General features: G+C 39.2%; 3 protein-coding genes and 1 long non-coding RNA gene across 8 annotated transcripts; 2 read left to right on the forward strand and 2 right to left on the reverse strand.

Annotated features, from left to right (window-relative positions):
• Positions 1–676: 676 nt before the first annotated feature.
• On the reverse strand, positions 677–4,721 carry LOC135605589 (E3 ubiquitin-protein ligase RHF2A-like). 4 transcript variants are annotated; one of them, XM_065095858.1, is made up of 9 exons: positions 4,463–4,721; positions 3,860–4,000; positions 3,711–3,757; positions 3,222–3,284; positions 3,005–3,131; positions 2,544–2,905; positions 2,335–2,436; positions 1,890–2,253; positions 677–985 (listed from the first exon to the last, which is right to left on the reverse strand). In XM_065095858.1, the coding sequence occupies exons 2-8, from the start codon at positions 3,989–3,991 to the stop codon at positions 1,941–1,943; spliced, it is 1,146 nt and encodes a 381-aa protein (XP_064951930.1). In that variant the 5' UTR covers positions 3,992–4,000; positions 4,463–4,721; the 3' UTR covers positions 677–985; positions 1,890–1,940. The 4 variants fall into 4 exon arrangements, with proteins under 4 accessions (XP_064951930.1, XP_064951931.1, XP_064951929.1 ...); XM_065095859.1 differs by having other exon boundaries at positions 2,523–2,905; positions 3,838–4,000; XM_065095857.1 differs by having other exon boundaries at positions 2,523–2,905; positions 3,023–3,131; positions 4,463–4,720.
• A 969-nt stretch (positions 4,722–5,690) lies between these two features.
• Positions 5,691–6,183, forward strand: LOC135604988 (uncharacterized). The gene is made up of 3 exons (XR_010484278.1): positions 5,691–5,826; positions 5,900–6,018; positions 6,093–6,183. It is a non-coding gene; the product is annotated as an uncharacterized LOC135604988 (long non-coding RNA).
• Positions 6,184–11,620: 5,437 nt separating this feature from the next.
• LOC103975996 (probable NAD(P)H dehydrogenase (quinone) FQR1-like 1) lies at positions 11,621–13,271 on the forward strand. 2 transcript variants are annotated; one of them, XM_009391159.3, is made up of 3 exons: positions 11,621–11,748; positions 12,093–12,792; positions 12,889–13,271. In XM_009391159.3, exons 2-3 carry the CDS (start codon positions 12,242–12,244, stop codon positions 13,115–13,117), a joined length of 780 nt encoding a protein of 259 aa, XP_009389434.2. In that variant the 5' UTR covers positions 11,621–11,748; positions 12,093–12,241; the 3' UTR covers positions 13,118–13,271. The 2 variants fall into 2 exon arrangements, with proteins under 2 accessions (XP_009389434.2, XP_064951932.1); XM_065095860.1 differs by lacking the exon at positions 11,621–11,748 and adding an exon at positions 11,788–11,947.
• Positions 13,272–13,461: 190 nt separating this feature from the next.
• On the reverse strand, positions 13,462–14,673 carry LOC135604820 (F-box/kelch-repeat protein At1g57790-like). Its single transcript, XM_065094474.1, has one exon. It carries the CDS (start codon positions 14,671–14,673, stop codon positions 13,462–13,464), a length of 1,212 nt encoding a protein of 403 aa, XP_064950546.1.
• Positions 14,674–17,164: the final 2,491 nt, after the last annotated feature.

Genomic DNA, 17,164 nt, shown 5'->3' on the forward strand with positions numbered 1-17,164 from the left:
AACCTGAATCCACCTGTTTGTCTGAACCTATCCGAAAAAAGAGGATATGGATGACACGGTATGCATATTTATATAGATATATTGTAAACATACATTTGACTGCTCTACCATACACGCATTTGGCACCTGAATCCGCTGGGTTTCCACCGTGACGCGTAAGTCGTAGCTTATACAAAGCCATGCAATCCAAAAACGGAAAAAGGAAAAGAATATTAGCTTAAATGATCCCAACCATCCATTCTTCTAACGTATACGAGAACCAGATCTCAATTATTTATTACTAGAAGCATAACAAGCTAACATAGAATGAAACATATAAAACACAGAAGATTACTGGCATGTACATTATTAAGATGGACGAGTTGCCACATATCATTTAAGATTCGTAGATGACGCAGCGGTACTAATACTATTGCAACCGTGTGCCACACTTGATAAGAGGAAGGTGGAGCAACTGATGCTCCGCAATCAACCCTTTGCCCATCATGCTAAACATTAAGTAATACATCCATCAAACAAGCATACGATGCAAATTAAGAACAATGACCAACACAATTCAATGAGAGGGTGATCGAGGTAACAACAGGGTTGGCATTCCGATCCCCAAAATCATCCCCTCGCTCCACCTGAGCCGAAGAAAACAATGACATCTTTGGGGCTTTTGGAGGGTTGGTAATTAGTAAAACTGCAAGACAATCTAGTGGTTTGATTCAGCAGATCATCAACAAGGCTATTACATCCAAACATAGAAAAGCTTGGTTTTTGTCAGAATACTGCATCATAACCTTGCGCCTAGAGTATTGTACACATTATTACTGTCAAAGAGTTTCTCTATCAACAGCAGCTTTACACAGCTGATAGCAAACATATCAAATCCAAATAGATTTTGAAGTGATCTCCTTTATGCTCTTGTCCTACTTTCTAACAAATGCTAGGACCTTCCCAAGCATAGCACCTGTAGCTTCCACAGTGTACTTTTGACGGCCTGATGATACCATAGAAACCAAAGTTAACAGTTCTCTAATAATACATGCATTAAGGACTTGAATACTGACATTAGGCCAATTTATTTATCACATTTCTTGCTAAGAAAAAGAAAACCAAATCAAAAGGAGGGCGATTTGAAGAAAATATTGAAGGTTCACACTTGACAGGTCATATTATCATACCAAAAAGCAAGACCATCACAACATGTATCAGCAACTTCTGAGTTACAATGTATGCACATGAAATTAAAATTTTAACCTGTGATTGATTGGTTTCGTGGGAACATATCAGGGCTAAAAAATGATCAACAAAGAATAAATTATCAACAAAATTCTACAGTTGCATGGCTGATGGTAGAAACTTTGTTTCTATGAACTTCTTGTCAGCAACATATAGATATTCGAAGTGAAAAGGGAAAAAAGGATGAGAAATCTGATATCACTCAGGTGAAACTTTCAAAACAAAGGAAAAAAATTATCCTGAGAGTCGATTTTTCTTTTCTTGCTAAATCTATGTTTGGTAGATCAATGTGACATATCTGAATCCTCATTTCTAAATGGAATCATAATGTTCTGATAACTCTGGCAATCACTACAACCTAAACCAAGCATTTTTTATCTCTCCAGTTTTAATACATTGGTACATGAAGCATCAGTGAACCTCCATTCTATGAGATGAAGATCCAGCACCATCCACCCCATTGGTCACCAGCACAAAGTAGCCAATCCAAGGATGGTATTCGCTTCAGTCAAATTGTCTGGCCAGCTTTAGTATTAAGCCTAACTGAGACAAGCCCAGGCCAGAAACAATTCTATGTGCAAGGTATTGTTAATTTCAATAAATTATCTTATGTTTATGACAAACTGGATCAACAATGTAAAAGGAGAACAATATGTATATACCTTTAATTTTGGAACTGCAGCATGTTCGACCATCAGAAATTGTGACATAACTTAATTGGGACCTGAACTTGCAATGCAAGAAGATGGCGTAGTACTATTGTTTGGATGAGTGTTAGCATGATTGGCAGTAACACTCTCGTTAGTTGGTTCCATAACTGAGTGCACTTCATCACTTGGTGGAGCAGACACACCAGACATTCTTCTAGTTTCCCTCGTGTCCAAGCGTTCCATCATCCGTGACACAGTAGCAATTCCAGCATTAACTTCTCTCCTGACTTCAGAACCAATATCTGCCACAGTACTATTACGTGAAAACAGCCGCTCCCTCCATCCTCGGGTGCTCTTAGCAATAGATTCCTTGTACCTAATTGCAAGAAAATGTAAGGGATACAATCAGCATATACATTTTCAGAATACCAAAACCAACAGATGAGCTTCAGAGTACCTCATTGACACAGCATTAAGGCGAGATTTCAGAGTCTCTGAGAAGGATTGGAAGTCTGATGGTCCTGGTTCTTGGCTAACCGGAGATGATTGTGCAGGTGTCCTGAATACAAAGTAGTGATCAGAACAATCTTATACCAAAAAGTGAACAATACAAGACATTTACAAATATACAATCCTAAACTGCACCTGGGACTAGATATACTGGACCTTTGTGGATTACTGCTGCTACCTGGCGTCAAGAAAGGAACCTGGCTAGCATGAGCTGGGCTAACATTTGTCACTTCAGCAGGTTCCTCTCCTGGAGTAGTTATAGTAGCTGATGAATCGGCAGCAATTATTGCAGGAGCTAATTCATTTTCTCCTATTGGAGCAGATGAGGCAGATACCGAGCCCACAGAAGGGGTGTTTGAATTTGTAGAGAAAACCAGATACTGTGGGCGACCATGAGAACCTGATCTGACCCGTCCTTCTCTTCTAGCAATGTGGTGAGCTCTTCCCATGGCAGCAGCAGCAGCTAAGTGCTGAATAATACGCTCTTCGAGTTCAGCATCACTTCCACCAACTGGCAACTGCAATAAATAGGAGAGAAAGAAATTATCATCCAAGGCATGAAAAATTAGCTTTTCCATTCATAAAGGCAACAAATCACGGGAGAAAAATATCAAAACCATTATGGAACTACCAACATGCTGCAATTCGAAATCACCAAGTGCTGGATGATGAAAAATGGTGGTAGTCCGTGCATGGTTAAGTCTAATGTTCCTTTCCCGCTCTACAGCCTCCAATAGTTCTTGGCTGAGACAATCAACATCAGGTAAAAAAGAGCCTTTTAGTTGTAACAGAAGACTAAGCATAATCTGCAAGGTTAATTTGATTTATGTGAACCTGGTGGAATCCTTCAAACTGATTGACTGCCAACACATAGGACACTGAGAGCTTCTCTGGCACCTAATCATGAATAAATTGAAGAAATATTGATGAAATGTGTTTGAAACAATGAATAAATATCAAGGGAAAACAAGAATAATAATAATAATAATAATAATAATAATAATAATAACGAATATTGCACAAGAAACTAGCTTCTGACATTGACAACACCCAACAATAATCAATATCCAATAAGAAAGGCCAATAAAATGGCCAAATTTATTTAATTACTATGGGAAAATGCACCCAAGACAATTGGGCCAATCACCCCAGCAATCCTATAAGATGAGATAACTCCCTTAAATGGCTGGAGTCTAACAGTAGAAGGTTGTTTCCTTCAACTAACTTATTGGAGTGTTGTCCACATGCTCAAAAAAGCACGTAGTAAACAACTTCAGTGACTCAGGAAAAACGGTAATCACATAGTGTAAAACACAGAAGTACCATTCAAGAATGCACTGTAGATGGAACTCATGCTTGCAACCAGTAACCTGAAGAACAATGACAAAGATCAATAAAAAGAGAAGAAGTATTATTACAACCAACCACATAGATGTATATTCATACATACATATTTATACATAACAGCATACCGTCGAAGGATCACTTTCACAGAAGGCTTCCAGACAGATGCTGCATGCATCATCACAAGCATCCTGAATTCCTCCTTCCACAAAAGCCGCAGCTGATGATAGATGGCTCTCCATCTTTGCAGTCTCGTCCATTATCAAACCCTAAATCAATACCTCACTTAATTAAAAACAGAAGCAAGGCAATAAAACAATCAAGAATAGCCAAATATTGGTAAAAATCTAATAAAATTCCCCAATATAAGATTTTTCCATCATCAAATCAAACAAAAATAGATTTCGTCAAGGGCACGTCTATCTCAATCTCATATCTAAACCATATGCATCATCTTTAACTACAAATCGACGCAGATGACAAACCCAAATCAACGAGGACGAAAGACAGCATCTTTACAGACAAAGCCCCATGATTATAAGGGAATTACCACTGTTCCGCACAAACCATGAAAACCAGAGAATTAAGGAAAAAATAACGGCAAACAAGCGATCGATCGACCACGAGGCAACGAATCGAGACCGGATGGAGTGAAATCAAAGGCGGAAGCGAATCGACGGGGGAGCCAGGAAGGAAAAGAATCGGAGACGGACAAGCAATCGAAGCTGTACCTCCAACGAATCGCCTTGAGATTGGAGCCGAGGGGGGGAGGGGTGCGATTGACCGCGACAGACACCGAGACCCCGCTGCAGGCTATGGCGGCCGGCGACGCGACCACTTGGGCACCGATCGAGAAACCCTAGAGAGGGAAGGAGGAAAGGAGGAGAGAGAGAGAAAGAGGGAAAGGAGACCGCATGTCGGTCGTTTCCTTCGCTCACTCACTATTTCTATTGTGATCGATGAGGCGATGATAGGGTTCGCGTTTTGGTGTCTCCCAACTATCCATACCGCGTTTCCGTTTACCCAGTCATCGGTAGATATTGAAGGAACGGAAGCGGTTGGTGACGTGACCCGTTAGGTCAGTTTCGTGTATTAGCCCTCGGGTAACGAAGAGTAAACGGTCGACGTGGGTGCGTTAAATGACTGTGCGTATCATTTTCCGCCCTGTGGACGAATGCGTCGCAGCGGAGGCGGTCCGGCTTTTGACCGACGTGTGTCAGAGAGAGGGACGAGCCCGAAAACCCATTAGCTGGATTGGGTCGTTAAATTGGACCCGACTATTAGCTACAGAACCTATTTTATAGATGGAATGACGATGACGCCCCTTCCCTCGAACGAGTTGGCCGAGCCACGGAAGATACAATAACGTGGGCAGAATTGGAGATGCGGACGAGTTCGATGTTCCATTATTATTATCTTGGAGGATTAAGATTTTTTTGGCTCTTAATTAATCCCATCCATGGCACAGTCTTCTTTAATGATATGTTCCTGCATGTCCGCCGCGTACCCACGGCCGTGTCGCGTCTCCACGAGAGTCTCGACGACACCGTCCACGCCGGCCCCACTGCAATATAGAAAATCCACAGGGTGCAGTCGGAGCTTTGAAGTTGGGCGAAGCGAAGAGACTGGTAAGGGAGAGAGAGGCATGGAAGAGAGCCAAGCACCGGTGATGGCGGAGGGAGGTGGTGAGGATAAGAAGATGAAGGTGTTGGTGGCGGTAGAGGAGACCGAAGGGAGCTTATATGCGCTGTCATGGGCACTCGATAATCTCTTCACGTCCGCCAGCGATGTGCCGGACAAGACGGAATCGCTGGGCAGACTCGTCCTTATCCACGCGCAGCAGCCACTGCAGCACTTCATGCACCCAGTTGGACCATGCATGACTGATCCCCATCACCGTTCTTTTTCTGTTCTTTTCAGTACAAGAGAGTATCATGTTTACAGGGAGAAGTAAACTATGACCAAGAATTACATGTCTTGCCTTGTTGCAGCCGTTTATGCCACCTCGTCGGTGATAGACTCCGTGAGAAGGGCGCAAGAGCAGAACTCACGCAATTTGCTCGAGAGAGCGACGCAAGTTTGCAGAAGCAAACTAGTAAGTCATCGTCTCCGCGTTGTATCAATTACACATAGGTCGTGTACTTTATCGTCAACTGGTTTCTGCATAGGTCGAAGCGGAAATGGTCATCGTAGATGGGGATCCAAAGGAGATGATATGCCAGTTCGCGGAACAAATGCAAGCCGACCTCCTTGTGGTGGGGAGTCGCGGTCTAAGTAAGATCAGGAGGTGAGATGCTTAAAGAATGTGTTTGATGAAATGCCTCAACCAAAAAAAAACCTTTGATCCTTTGTTGGACGCAGGGCAATCCTGGGCAGCGTGAGCGACTACTGTGCTCATCACGCAACATGTCCCGTCCTTATCGTGAAGCCACCCAAGGGAAATCATCCGTAGCGTAGCTTGGATGATAATGGTAGATTTGGAAACGAATGGATGTATTTAGAACCTTCTGTTGTGTAGTGTGAATGATGGTGTCTTCGAGTGATCTCTTTGTAAACGGCGGATCATAGAACGCCATAAACACAAACTAATTATATTATTTTATTTTATTAGATAAGATATATTATAAATTTAATTTATTTAATTAGGTAAAATATATTATATATGTAATTAAATCAAAATTAAAATTTTAATTATGGTATAATTCATTGGAGACAATTTTGATGAAAAATATTTTGTTAATTATCATTATAAATCGTCTGTTTTTGTTTATAAAAAATATTTAGATATTTATTTTCGATCTTCTTTAGTTAGTTCTTATGAATGATAGTTCTTGTGATTGATAAGAATAGAGAAAAAAATAATTTTTTTATAAATTAATATCGTTGTAGTTTTTGAATCTAACGCTTGTTTGTTTGCATGTTAGATAAAAAAATTTTGAATGACATTCAAATATATATAATCTTGATTTATTTGATCCTGGTTTAAATATTATTATTTTTATATAATTATAATATAATTATAGTTTTTATGTATATAATTATATTAGAGTATGTTATAAAAGTAAATATTTTTTATCATAAAGATATATCAGATCTATTTTATATTTAAATCTATTTATTAGTATTTTTTCTTGTGAAAATGTGTTATTGTTGCATAATATTCGAACAATCTGTTTATGAAATATGTTATCGATTGTATAATATTTAAAGAGTATGTATATGTTGTCGATATGTTTTTTTTATCTCATCGGTGGTTGTATGTAGGTGATGTAGGGTTTCTTGTGTTTGATTAATATATTATTATTATTAATCAATTGTTAGTGATAGTATTATCGAGGGTGATGACTTTCGATGATTAACTATTTAATCGCGGGCAGTGATAGTGTACGAGTGATGTGATGGTGGTGCAATAGCTGGTGATAGTTATGTATGATTGCTTATGTGTGTAGCAGCCCAAGCAACTAAGAAAAAAAAAATATATATATAAGGTTTTCAATCATTAAAAGAATATTTTACCCTTCCGATTCTTTTTAATTTTAGCCTGTATTTCCTTGATACTTTTGCTCTTGAAAAATTATATATTTTTACTATATATTTCAATAAAATTATACTTTTACCTTTTAAAATTTTAATATTTTTGACTTATATCGTCAACTATAAAATTAATTAATTTATTTTATTTTAATCAAATATTTTGATCAGATTTAATTCTATTTATATTTTTGACTATTTAATTGGATTTAGATTCGATCAATCTCAGAAGTCAACTAATGTTTCACTTGTTCAATTTTATTTTTAAAAGATTTAATTGTGCTAATGTTTAGTTTATTTATGAGCTAGCATAATTAAATATGATTGATTAGTCTAATTTAAGATTTCATACGAAATTTAAAAAAACTATAAATTATAATTTTCCATTTTTTTTTCATATGATATATTCATACAATTTTTAATTATGATAATTACATTTTTATTATTATTTTATATATTTATTTAATTATTCACATGTATATGTTTAAAATTTTGAAATATTGTTTATTTTTAAATTAATTGATATAGACATAAAAAATACATTTTTAATTTCCAAAGTTTGAAACCACTATAGTCAAAAAGTAATTATAAAAGTACTTCTTGATCTTTTTCCTCGGCTTACGATAGAACGAAAAAACCTAATTCAATTAATTGATCTAAACGTAAAAACACTCTCTGAAACTATTTTCAATTTCCAAACTTCGAAACCATTTTAGGCAAAAAGGAATTATAAAAATGCTTCTTGATCTGTTTCTCGTTTCCCTCGACTCGTGACATAACTAAAATGTTCAATTTGATTAATTGATCTAAACACAAAAACGATTCCAAAATCATTTTTAATTTCCAAAGTTCGAAACTACTTTAGGCAAAAAAATATCACAAAAGTACTTTTCATCCGTTTCTTATTTCCCTTGGCATCTACAACAAAACGAAAAGGCCCAATTAGATTAATTGATCTAAACACAAAAATACTTTCGGAAACTATTTTCAATTTCAAACTTCGGAACCACTTCAGGTAAAAAGGAATCATAAAAATACTTTCTAAGTCGAAACTTGTTTCTCTCAACACCTGTGACAGAACAAAAAGACTCAATTAAATTAATTGATCTAAACACAAAAACACATCTAGAAATCGTTTTCAATTTCCAAAGTTCGGAAGCACTTCAAGCAAAAAGGAATTACAAAAATACTTTTTTATTTGTTTCTCGTTTCCCACACCGCTCGTGACCGAACGAAAAGCCTCAATTGAGTTAATTGATCTAAACATAAAAACATATCTAAAATTCGTAACGACTTTAGTCTAAAAAAAGAAAAGATTAAGGTTTATTTTAGCGTGGACCTTTTAAGTGCTTATAGATATATCCACTCATAATAAACTATTAATATAATAATATAAATTTTAAATTTTAAAAAATTGATAATATTTGAAATTGAAAACATAAACGGACTATCTAAACAGGCTTGTGAAAGCAAGTCAAGAGACATCGGTCTTCATGGCGGAGCGCTCCCACACCTTCTACTTACCTTGTATTGCAACCTATGTCAAGAGCTACGCTAGCCTCGCTTGCCCCATCTGCTCCTATTCCTGCTGCAACGTGTTCTCCCTCTTTGCACTCTACTAACAAGAAGATGATGCACCCGCTATCGAGCAAGGGGCGGCGGGAGAGTCAAAGAACTGGAACTTGAATAGGAGAACTACCAACGGGGTGACAGCTGAAACACTAACAAGGGCGAGGACCGATGGTTGGGGGAGAACAAAGTGGTTGCTACTGTCATTATTGTTGTTATTACTAAGGTCTATGATAACGATGAGCCACTGCTACTTGTGTCGAAGCCCACCCAAGGAGGGGGCGTGTGGTTCATCCTATAGCAAAAGCAACTAATGAGGATAAGGATGAAAAAACTTACGGTGACAATGAGGAGATGGAGGACGTGGAACGAGAGGACGAGTCTTATGGGCTCCTTACTGCCCCTTGCGCTCGATTTGCTAGCCACATTGATAGAAGAGTCTTTCACCGACCGATATTGAGATCCAGAGTTGGTGGCGTTATTGTAAGCATGACGCCGTAGACATCCCTACTCTCACAAGAGTAGAGGCATTGAAGCTACATGGTGGCTCTCAAGGTGAAAGCATCACCGATAGGTTTATTCGTCCCTTTCCACGCCCCGATTGATCTGGTATGATATTGGATGTGAGCCAAGGCATGACCGGGGAGAAACTCCGGATGTTGAAGTGCGCAATATAACCAATAGTTTCCTCTTTGGATTGGTGGGACCAACTCTCCATTATGACTTTCTTGATCATCGTAGGTGCTTGTTCTCTATTACGGCCTCTACGACAAATGTCGAGACAATGCCAACACATTACCCGCTAGATCATAGAAATGCTCATTTTGAAAGAAATTAATTAGACAATCCATCCACGTTTTCAAATCCATATATTATTATTATTATTTTTAAATCCACCTATTATGATTAGGTAGCGAGTCTCGTTTCCCTCAGCCTGCGATAGACTGAAAAGACCCAATTTGGTTAATTGATCTAAATGCAAAAACACTTTCAGATTTCCAAAGATCAAAACCATTTCAAGTAAAAACGAATTATGAAAACACTTCCTGATTCATTTCTCGTTTCCCTTGACACTTTGATTGAAAAAAAAGGTCCAATCCAGTTAATTGATCTAAACATAAAAATACTTCCGTAAACAATTTTGAAACTATTTACTTCCGGAAATAATTTCCAAAGTTTGAAACTATTATAGGCAAAAAGGAATTACAAAAGTACTTTCTGATCTACTTCTGAATTAAAAACGGAAAGGTCCAATTCGATTAATTGATCTAAACACAAAAACACTTTTGGAAACTACTTTCAAATTTTAAAGTTGGAAACCGCTTCAGACAAAAAGGAATCACAAATATACTTCTGGAGTCATTTCTTGTTTCCCTCAACGCCTGTGATAGAACAAAAAGACCGAGTTGTTTTCAGTTTTGAAAGTTTGGAAGAACTTGAAGCAAAAAAAGAATCACAAAAATACTTCTTGATCGTTTCTCATTTCCATCAACCCCGTGACAAAACAAAAACGCTCATTTCAGTTAATTAATCTAAACATAAAAACATAGCCGAAAATTGTTTTCGATTTTCAAAGTTCGAAACCACTTTAGTAAAAAAAGGAATCACAAAAACACTTCTTGATCCTTTACTTGTTTCCCACGACACGTGTTAGAACGGAAAGACCCAATTCAGTTAATTGATCTAAACACAAAAATACTTCCGGAAACTGTTTTTTAATTTTCAAAGTTCGAAACCACTTCAGGAAAAAAAGAATTATAAAAATATTTCGAGACAGAATGAAAAGGTCCCATTCAGTTAATTGATGTAAACACAAAAACACTTTCGGAAATCATTCTTAATTTTCAAAGTTCGAAACCAGTTCATACAAAAAGGAATTACAAAAACACTTCCTGACCCGTTTCTCATTTCCCTCGACACCCGTGACAGAACGAAAAGGCCCAATTTATTAATTACTGTAAATAAAAAATACTTCCGAAAACTGTTTTCAATTTTTGAAGTTACGAAACCATTCAGGCAAAACAAATCATAAAAACACTTTTTAATCTGTTTCTCCTTTCCCTCAGCACGACAAAACGAAAAGGCCAATTCAGTTAATTGATCTAAACATAAAAACACTTTCGAAAATCGTTTCTAATTTCTAAACTTCGAAATCACTTATAGTAAAAAAGAATCACAAAAGTACTTTCTTGTTTCCCTCTACACCATGACAGAATGAAAAGGCCCAATTCGATTAATTAATCTAAACATAAAAAATATTTTTAATTTTCAAAGTTCGAAACTACTTCAGGCAAAAAAGAAATTATAAAAATATTTTATGATTCGTTTCTTAATTAATTGATCTAAGCATAAAAACACTTCCAAAATTTATTTTTAATTTTCAATGTTCGAAACCACTTCAAGCAAGAAACGAATCACACAAACATTTCCTTTATTGTTTCCTTTGCATCCGTTTCAGAACAAAAAGACCAAATTTAGTTAATAAATTGAATATAAAAACACTTTCAAAATCTGTTTTAATTTCCAAAGTTCGCAACCACTTGAGGTAAGACGGAATCACAACACGTGATGAGATCGGATGGATTGGGATGGGCACAGATTGTTACAACCGGACCCGACCAGAAAAGCTGACGCCAGCAGAAGCTTTGCCAAACCAGAAAATGAACACGTTTCGTTTGCTCATAGGCTGATTCCATGTATCGCACGCAGTCCCGGCAGTCGATCCTGTCGACGGTGGTCAGTGGCATAGTAACCCCGTCGTCAAACCTTCTGGAAGGTCAACATGACAGCGGAGCGAGGAACTCCAACACTTCAAGCAAGACGGTAGTTAGAGGAAGACCGAAGGAAGCCCGACGCGATTCGCATCTCGGAACGCCGCGGGAGGTCGTGGCGGCCCCTCCCCCATGGAAATCTTGGGGTAAGAATCGAGTTTAGAAGCCATTTTCCGATCGATATGCATAGAATCAGCAGGATTTGTTTCCGCTTTGAAAGGATTTATATCACTGAGACCCCTTTTCTTCCATCCCGATCAAAATTCGATTAGCTTTGTCTGAGTTGAATATCTCCTCGAAAGCGTTCTTCTTTGGTTTTTGTTTCGGTTTGCATTTTCGCTCGAGGTGAGAATTTTTCCCCGTCGACAGCTGAATCGAGTAGATTCAGTGTCTATCGGTCGAAATAAGAACATTTTACGTTCTTTTTTCTTTTCCCTGAGTAGATTTGAGGCCCTCTGTTGGATATCGATCGGGTGTTCTCTTTTTCTAGGAGTGCTGAGGCAAATTGGATCGCTACGGGTCGAAATCTACAAGAAAAATAGAATTCTTGAACTTGGAAAGAAGCAATTTCGTGTGATTGGAGGAAGCAATCATACAAGAACTGGAGTTCTGCTACTATTAACGAGAGATTAGGGACAAATGGGGAAAGGAGGAGGTTGCTTCCCGAGCAAGAGGCGGCAGCGAGGGCCAGGGATAGCCTCAGATAAAGCAACCACCGTTGAGAGCAACGCTCACGTCCCCGCCCAGGAGAAGACCGAAGGCAGTGCAGAGATCGTCGAACCTGCTGTACCGCCGCTGGCCGTGGAGCGCAAGCTCAAGATCTTCATCGTGTTCTACTCCATGTACGGCCACGTTGAGGCCCTCGCAAAGCAGATTAAGAAGGGGGTGGATGGCACCGAAGGTGTGGAGGGTGTCCTGTATCGTGTTGCAGAGACCCTCCCATCGGACGTCTTGGAGAAGATGCTTGCTCCTCCCAAGGATCCAGCAATTCCAGTGATAGCTGCCTCAGAGCTGGCCGACGCAGATGGGATACTGTTCGGGTTTCCGACGAGGTATGGGTGCATGGCAGCTCAGATCAAGGCATTCTTTGATTCTACTGGACAGCTATGGAGGGAGCAGAAGCTCGCAGGGAAGCCTGCCGGACTCTTCGTGAGCACTGGGACACAAGGAGGAGGGCAAGAAACCACTGCGTAAGATCATCTCTCCCATTCGTTTCTGTCTGATACACTTTGAATGTTAATCTGTGTCTAATACGATACATTTGTTTATCATTTTACTTTGGACAGTTGGACTGCAATCACCCAATTGGCACATCATGGAATGCTCTTCGTTCCTGTTGGATACACCTTCGGAGCTGATATGTTCAAGATGGATGAACTCAGAGGTGGTTCTCCATATGGTGCTGGTACTTTTGCTGGAGATGGCACGAGGCAACCTACCGAAGTGGAGCTCGCTCTTGCTGAGTACCAGGGGAAGTATATGGCTTCCATAGTCAAGAGACTGAATTATACATGATTTATCTGCTCATAATCTCTACTAGCAGACTGTGATTCCCAGACCTTTGTCGTCGTGTATTATCTGCTTTTTCTTTGTGTTTTCTGATGTAGTTATATTTTGTATTTGAATATTGTTTGTGTCCAAAAAACAGATTCATATGCTCTGTTTATTAGCTCCATGTATTCTGCCTGTGTTTTGCAGAGCACTGTTCTTGGACGTGTTTATGTGCTCGTGGTTCTTCCTCTCTGCTTCCACGGGATGAACAAAAGATCGGAGAAGATTAATAGGTTTTATCATAGCTAAGATTCATGAAGTGTCAGATCGATCATCAACTAATCAAACTAAACACTTACTCGGAAAGTTCATCTCCCAAACTGCTCGAATTCCTTTGGACTTTTCCACCCGACATCAATCCAAACACGCTCGATGTTACTCTCATACAGTTCATGTAGCTTCCTCGGCATCACAAAATCTACACTGTAACTATACCTTCGCTTCACCATGCAATAGTAGTGTATCGATCCCCTAGACGAGCCTCGCGTGGGGAAGTAGATCCTGTTGCCCATCTCCTTCGACGGAGCCATCGCCATGTGCGCCGCCCCCGCACTGATGTAGATCGTCCGGTTCCCCAACATCTCGATCTCCTCCGTGGCCCCCGCCCGGCGCAACTTGAACACCCTCACGTGCCTTCGTCGCGCACTGACGAAGACCATGTAGAGGCCTCCGTCGAACTCGGCAAGGTAATGCCGGCCGGCTTCTGTCCCCTCCGACAACATCAGCTCCCTGGCCGCCGGCATGTCGCGGACGGACCACTTCTTGTCGGCTGCGTCGAGGGTGCCCAGCTGCCCGTCTTGGCAGAGGCAATGGAAGTGGCGGCCGCACGGCACGAGGTTCGACTTGTACTTGATCCTCGTCCCGTGGAGTCGCCACTCCGAGTCGAACGACCGCCAGGTGAAGATTCTGCAGAGGTCGTCGAGGACGACCACCACGCAGTCCCCGGACAACGGCGGCGACGAGAAGGCGGCGAGGCGAGGCGTCATGCGGGGGTGATAAGGCACGTTCGAGCGCGATCTCGTGCCGAGGTGGAAGAAGAAGAGCTTGTCGGTGGCCCAGCGCTTGAGCAGCAGCCACCCGTCCCTGCAGTAGAGGATCTGAGATCGAGCGAGCTCGGGGAACTCGGCGTCGTAGTTGATCCTCCGGCGCGAGGAGGGATCGAACACGTTGCATGCGCCGTCGCTCCAGCGGAGCAGCATGAGGCACATCGGGCGGGCGTCGGGGTGCATGCAGGGCCGCCAGCTCCTGCACACGGAAGCGAACCGGGCGTAGTCCTTCGTCGACAGACGCATCACGATGATGTCGACGATGTCCTTGGGGAGATCAGGCCATTCCCTGTCGTCTCGAGCAGATTTTGTCGACGCCGAACTGACAGAAATGGATCGAAATCGGTGCAGCGAACGAGACAAACAACGACAACACAAAAGCATGGCTTGCGGTCTCAAACGTACCTTGCGATTTTGCTTCTTTTTCTCCTCAGATTCTGCAGTAAGACGTCGAACTGCGGATTGCCGTGCCATTCCTTCATCATCTCAACATCAACTCCGATCAGCACAAGAGAAGGAAGACTTCTCCAGGAGATCGTTGTCTCTGTATTCAGTTTCTGATGCAAATTTGAAGTCCTTGATCTCCGTGATTTTTCAGAAGATTTAGCCAAAATTTTCGAACCGTATCTTCGATCAGAAGATGTAGCCAAGATTGTCGAAGCATACGTTCGATTTCCGTTGGACAGATTCTATATTGATTGAAACTTTCCTCGATATATCATTCATAATCTATCATAATGTAATTGACCCTATCAACCAAATTGAGAAACAGAGGATAAAATATAAGATACATCAAAAGTGAATATCTTATTCACTTCACTGTGTCAATCGATCTGCTAATTCCTCGATCTCTAAATCTCTCTCATAATTTTCTCTATTGCAAAATTATAGGTCATATATAAGGATACTTAATTTGATTGGATTCTCAAAATCAAATCCTCCGAAATAGAAGTTGAATCTAACTTCATCAGAAATCAGAAATCAGTGGATGCTAATCTGATAAAAGGAAAGTAAATGATTGCACTTTGTTACAGCTCAATTATGTTGTCAATCTTGGTCTAGCAATTGGATGTTTAGGATGATCTTCTGCTCATCTCTTAACTACACTGTTTTAAGATACAATCTTTCTCACAGAAATAGAATCTCATGTGACAATCTTTCTGTTGTCACAGAATATATATATATTTGTTGACAATGCTAAATATTTATCTAGCATGAGTCAACATAAACATTCAGGAACAAGTCAGAGGCATGATGAGACTAAATCAACCAAGATACCAACACATTTGACAAAATATTCTCACCAGTGGACTTTGTATTTGGTCATTGACTTTTATGGTCCTTCAGAATTATGCTATTGATCAGAAGGCTGCAGCAGTAGCTCCAACTTGGACCCACATAGTGTCTGGCCTTCAAGAGCAATGAAGACCTCAAATAGTGAGATATATATATATATATATATATATATATATATATATATATATATATATATAAAGAAGCTAAATTATTTTGATGATTAGACTGAACTCAGTTTGATCAAAAAAATTAAAAATATATAATAATTCTTCTAAAAATTATCATGGGATTTCAGATTGACCTCAGAAGTGTTAAAAACAATTGAATTGTTAATCTGACAGATTGCTTGACCTTGTAAATGTAAAAATCATCTGCATTATATCATAAAGATGGATTTTGAAGCATACATTTATACTCTGACAATATTTATATGAACTACCATTTCTCTTTCAGAAAACAATACTAAGATAATATAGGAGGGAAGCCAATTTGATTGCTTTTTATTAGAAAAAAACATAGTTTTTGTTAGAAATTTGATTGTAGTCAATTTAACTTTTAGGACTTCTGTATACAATTTTGCCAAAAAAACTCTCTTTTGAAATTTGATAGTAGAAAATTATAAGCAAATTATAGTTCTGTTTGGAATAGATCAGAACCTATTGCTATTATGTAAAGTGAAATGGTCCCCTGAATGCAACAATTGCTTCTGTCTCACCTTTTATGAAACAAGTAATTGAATTATATTTGCATCTATTTTGAATCCTTCCAGCCATTTCATCCTTCAGCAACTACTGCTATAAAGACCACCAGCTTCATTATTGTACATTAAGTGCCTTCAATGTCAAGTTACTTATTCTCGTGAGAAAATTAACAGACTCTGTCTCTCCTTAAATGATCTCTCTCTCTCTCTCTCTCTCTCTCTCTCTAGTCATTGTAAAGCAAGTAATGAAATACCCATCTTTATTCCCTGCACTTTCTCTTTGTACCCACTCTTTCCAAGAAGTTAGACATTGAGGTCCAAGTAAGATCAATTCTCATGGTCCCCTGTTCTCTTTTCCACCCTCATTGCTTGCTAATTGCATAGTATTTTCCTTTCTTAAATCACCACTGACCATGAATTAGTTTATTGTAATTGGAACATACACAACAAGTACATGACATCATAGCAATTAATTAAGCCAACATCTTCCCTATCTTTTGGTCAAATTTCAAGATACACTTATAAAAAATTTAAGAGCTCAAAATATTGTTCGATCGAAAGTCGAATATATAAGTTGATAACATAATTTTTTATTTCTTGTTAGTAGATAAGTTAGTGTGGTTGTTATGCATGCACATGAGGAGGCCCTTCCTTTCTTTGATCCTCACATACAACCAAAGTAGTGAGCAAGGAAGGAACCTAAAAGAAGTAACGCCATCATATACGTAGGATGCATGGCTTGCTTCTCACTGTCCTTTGACTACCCATTAATGCACCCATCTTGTTCACATAGAGCAGCATGTTGAGGGACACACACCGGCAAGCATCTAACCTCACCCAGCTGCCAGGTTGGAACGATATTGTTAGAAGGCTTTAAGATTGGATTATTATATTCCATTATTTCAGATTGATTAATTAATTAATTATATATATTCTAATCATATGCTTAATTATATACATATATATATT

Source organism: Musa acuminata, chromosome BXJ2-2 (assembly GCF_036884655.1).
Source record: "Musa acuminata AAA Group cultivar baxijiao chromosome BXJ2-2, Cavendish_Baxijiao_AAA, whole genome shotgun sequence".
Taxonomy (NCBI): Eukaryota; Viridiplantae; Streptophyta; class Magnoliopsida; order Zingiberales; family Musaceae; genus Musa; species Musa acuminata.